A 4394-nucleotide genomic window follows, 5' to 3' on the forward strand; every position below is an offset into this window, starting at 1 on the left:
AAAAAAAAAAAAAAAAATCAGCTGCGAGTGGTGCCACATGCCTGTAGTCCCAGCAGTACTTGGGAGGCTGGGGTGTGAGGATCACCTGAGCCCGAGGAGGTCTAGGCTGCAGTGAGCTGCGATCACACCACTGCACTCCAAAAAAAAAGATACAAACTGAAACATTTACAGATAAAATTACAGGATGTCTAAGATAAAAACCATATGGCAATGAAGGGGCAGTAGATAGGGTATGAAGATACGGATGAGGCAGAACCAGCCATGTGTTGAGGCTTGTTGGGGCTGGGTAATCAGTACACAAGGATTCATCATATATACGATTTCTGTGAACAAAATGATCTCTAATAAAAAAAGTTTTCTAAAAAGACAAAACAAAAAATATAAAAGGCTTTTCCTGGAATTCTCAGCAGTAAAGTTTCTTGATTACATGTCAAACGATAAAGAGCTCCCTCTCTCAATGCACAATTTCTAAAAGCAGAAAAAGGTGTGAGTGCCAGGTGCCAAAAGCAAACAGAATTCGTATCTGGCAGAGGAAGACCACATTGACAAAATCTAATATCCAGTTAAAGGTTTCTTAAAATTCCCAGAAAGATTCAAGCATACAACTACTTCTGCAATTTATAAGGGCTACGCCCTTAGTAACCTGTTAGCATTTGCTCAAATATTAAAGAATCCGAACCCCACCACAACGAAGTGTTTGGCAAATGAATATACCCAAATCATAGTGTACTGAGAACTGAGACACAGAATCAGAAAAGCCATTTCTGAGACCCGCATGGTCAGCTTATGAAACAATGCTGACTACTTCCTGCATCTCCTGGCTCTATTCTAGAACTGTATTAGAAACACACTACTTGCTGGAGAGCCCCATAGCTAGATATCCTCAATTTAAGCAACCTTCTCTGTCATTACCATAAAATTTACAAACAAAACTAATGGGCTTGTACCTTAAGAAAGCCATCACTTAAAAGTCACTGTACCAATTATTCCCTAAGTTATAAATGCTAATAGTTTAATGTTTGAGAAATCCTCCCTTTTTTCTAAATTTGGACAAATATTATTTAAATATAATAACAAAAGGAACAACAAAATACTTTGTACATCTTGGAGTATGGCTGGCTTTTGACATCTGACAATGGAAATGGTTATACATTATGGGAAGATAGCAACATTTGGCTTTAATGCTAAAGATACAATGAAGCTATAATAGTAAATACTAGTGAGCCAGTAAAACATACTGAAGATACACACAGCTCTCTACTCCTAACCAGGGTTAATTAAACCAAGGGACTGATCAGCATTTAATAGCATATCTCTAAGAAATTTTAAATATCAGTCAGCTATAGCATAAAAATATCCCCAAGCATAGCAATGATCAGAAAATATATTATTATCACAGCTAACAACTCAAAGGTATTAAGTATTACTCACACATCCACACCAGTAGAATGCAAAGGACTGTGCCAATTGACTGGAAGAAATTCTACCCTCCCAATCTGGTGATTTTCTTGGGCTTTCTTAAAATGCGTCTGTAGCAAGTTCAAGGAAACACTGCGAAAATCATTAACTGGAAAAAGAAAATTAACTTATGCATCAACAATGAAGTAACAAATCTGCAAAATCTGGATGCAACAAATCATGTAATTATACTCTAACTACATTTGCACAGAACACATACTGACCTCCATCAAAAATAAAGTGGTATTCAGGAAAAATTACGAATGCATATAGGAAAAGATGTTTCTTTAATAACTTTTTTTTTTTTTGAGATGGAATACTGCTCTATAATCCAAGCTGGAGTGCAATGGCGAGCTCTCACCTCACTGTAGCCTCCACCTACCCGGTTTGAGCAATTCTCCTGCCTCAGCCTCTCGAGGATCTGGGATTACAGGCACATACCACCACACCCAGCTAATTTTTGTATTTTTAGTAGAGATGGGTTTTGCCCTGTTGGCCAGGCTGGTCTTGAACTCCTGACCTTAGGTGATCTGCCTGCCTTGGCCTCCCAAAGTGCTGGGATTACAGGTGTGAGCCACCGTGCCTGGCCTGACAACTTGCTTTTACCGTACAAAATATTTCATCAAAAGAAGGCTAACTTCAGGCCAAGAGCAGTGGCTCATGCCTGTAATCCCAGCACTTTGCGGGGCCAAGGCGGGTGGATCGTATGAGGCCGGGAGTTTGAGACCAGCCTGGCCAACATGGTGAAACCCCATCTACTAAAAATACAAAAATTAGCCAGGCATGGTGGTGTGCGCCTGTAATCCCAGCTACTCAGGATGCTGAGGCAGGATAATCACTTGAACCCGGGAGGCAGAGGTTGCAGTGAGCTGAGATTACGCCACTACACTCCAGCCTGGGCAAGAGCGCAAAACTCTGTCTCAGGAAAAAAAATAGTATATTTAAAAACAAAAAAAAAAGGAAAATGAAAAAAAAAGAAGGCTAACTTCAAAATGTCAGCATCACGGGAACTGTTACAATTTTTTTTTTTTAATCACATGACAATACAACAACAGTCTTGCAGTTGAATTCCTATCCTAACTTTCTGGTTCTTATAAATAGCACCACCCAATACTTTAAAGAAAAAAAAAACACTGTTGTTTGAAATTCGTATCACATCAGTCTCAACCTTCCACAATACAATTCTAGTTTTTGTTTTTGTTTTGTTTTGTTTTGTTTTGAGGTGGAGTCTCGCTCTGTCGCCCGGGCTGGAGTGCAGTGGCCGGATCTCAGTTCACTGCAAACTCCGCCTCCCGGGTTCACGCCATTCTCCTGCCTCAGTCTCCCAAGTAGCTGGGATTATAGGCGACTGCCACCAGGCCCGGCTAATTTCTTGGTATTTTTACTAGAGACAGGGTTTCACCATGTTGACCAAGCTAGTCTTGAACTCATAGCAATTGCAGGCATGTGCCGCCATGCCCAGCTAATTTTTGTATTTTTAGTAGTGACAGGGTTTTGTCATGTTGGCCAGGCTGGTCTCAAACTCCTGACCTCAGATGATCCACCTGCTTTGGCCTCCCAAAGTGCTGGGATTACAGGCATGAGCCACTACGCCCAGCCCAAGAGAGACTTATAATAAAAGACATATCAACTAATTGCAATGTATGGACTTTATTTGGAACCCAGTTTAAAATGTGCTTGTAATTATATAAATATGTATATAAAAATTAATGTGTATATATAATTAATGTATATAAAAATATGTATATAAAAATAATAGACAACTGGAAATTTGAACACTGACTAGGTATTTGATGACATTAACAAATTTTTAAGTGTGATAATAGTGTTATGGTTATACATTTTTTAAGTCCTTTAAAATACACTGTTCAGGGCTGGGTGTGGTGGCTCACACCTGTAATCCCAGCACTTCGGGAGGCTGAGGTGGGCAGATCACAAGATCCAAAGTTTCAGACCAGTCTGTCCAACAGAGTGAAACCCCGTCTCTACTAAAAATACAAAAAATTAGCCGGGTGTGGTGATGTGCACCTGTAATCCCAGCTACTTGGGAGGCCGAGGTTGGAGAATCACATGAACCCAGGAGGCAGAAGATGAAGTGAGCTGAAATCGCACCACTGCACTCCAGCCCAGGCAACAGTGCAAGACTCCGTCTCAAAAAAAAAAAATACTGTTCAGGCTGGCGCAGTAGCTCACACCTGTAATCCCCAGCACTTTGGAAGGCTGAGGCAGGTAGATCACAAGGTCAGAAGTTTGAGACTGGCCTGGCCAATATAGTGAAACCCTGTCTCTACTAAGAAATACAAAAATTAGCTGGGCGTTGTGGCACATGCCTGTAATTCCAGCTACTTGGGAGGCTGAGGCAGGAGAACTGCTAGAACCCAGGAGGCAGAGGTTGCAGTGAGCTGAGATCATGCCACTGCACTCCAACCTCGGTGATAAAGCGACACTCCATCTCTAAAATAAAATAAAATAAAAAATAAAATATACTGTTCAGGCCAGGCACTGTGGCTCACACCTGTAATCCCAGCACTTTAGGAGGCCAAGGCAGACAGATTGCTTGAGCCCAGGAGTTCAAAACCAGCTTGGCCAACATGTTAAAAGCCCAACTCCACAAAAAATAGAAAAATCAGCTGGATCAGGCTAGGCACGGTGGCTTACGCCTGTAATCCCAGCACTTTGGGAGGCCGAGATGGGCAGATCACCTGAGGTCAGGAGTTCGAGACCAGCCTGACCAACGTGGAGAAACCTCGTCTCTACCATAAATAGAAAATTGGCTGGGCATGGTGGCGCATGCCTGTAATCCCAGCTACTCGGGAGTCTGAGGCTGGGAATTGCTTGAACCCGGGAGGCAGAGGTTGCAGTGAGCTGAGATCACGACACTGCACTCCAGCCTGGACAACAAGAGTGAAACTCCATCTCAAAAAAAAAAAAAAAAA

General features: G+C 41.8%; 1 protein-coding gene across 1 annotated transcript in view; it reads right to left on the reverse strand.

The window, feature by feature from the left end:
- Positions 1 to 1427: 1427 nt before the first annotated feature.
- LOC105525207 (phospholipase DDHD2-like) overlaps positions 1428 to 4394 on the reverse strand; it is a 10768-nt gene continuing 7801 nt past the window's right edge. The window contains exon 3 of the mRNA XM_011960753.1: positions 1428 to 1567. Coding sequence (XP_011816143.1) covers positions 1428 to 1567 — 140 coding nt within the window. The remainder of the gene's footprint in view (positions 1568 to 4394) is intronic.

Source organism: Colobus angolensis, unplaced genomic scaffold, assembly GCF_000951035.1.
Source record: "Colobus angolensis palliatus isolate OR3802 unplaced genomic scaffold, Cang.pa_1.0 Scaffold52, whole genome shotgun sequence".
Lineage (NCBI taxonomy): Eukaryota > Metazoa > Chordata > Mammalia > Primates > Cercopithecidae > Colobus > Colobus angolensis.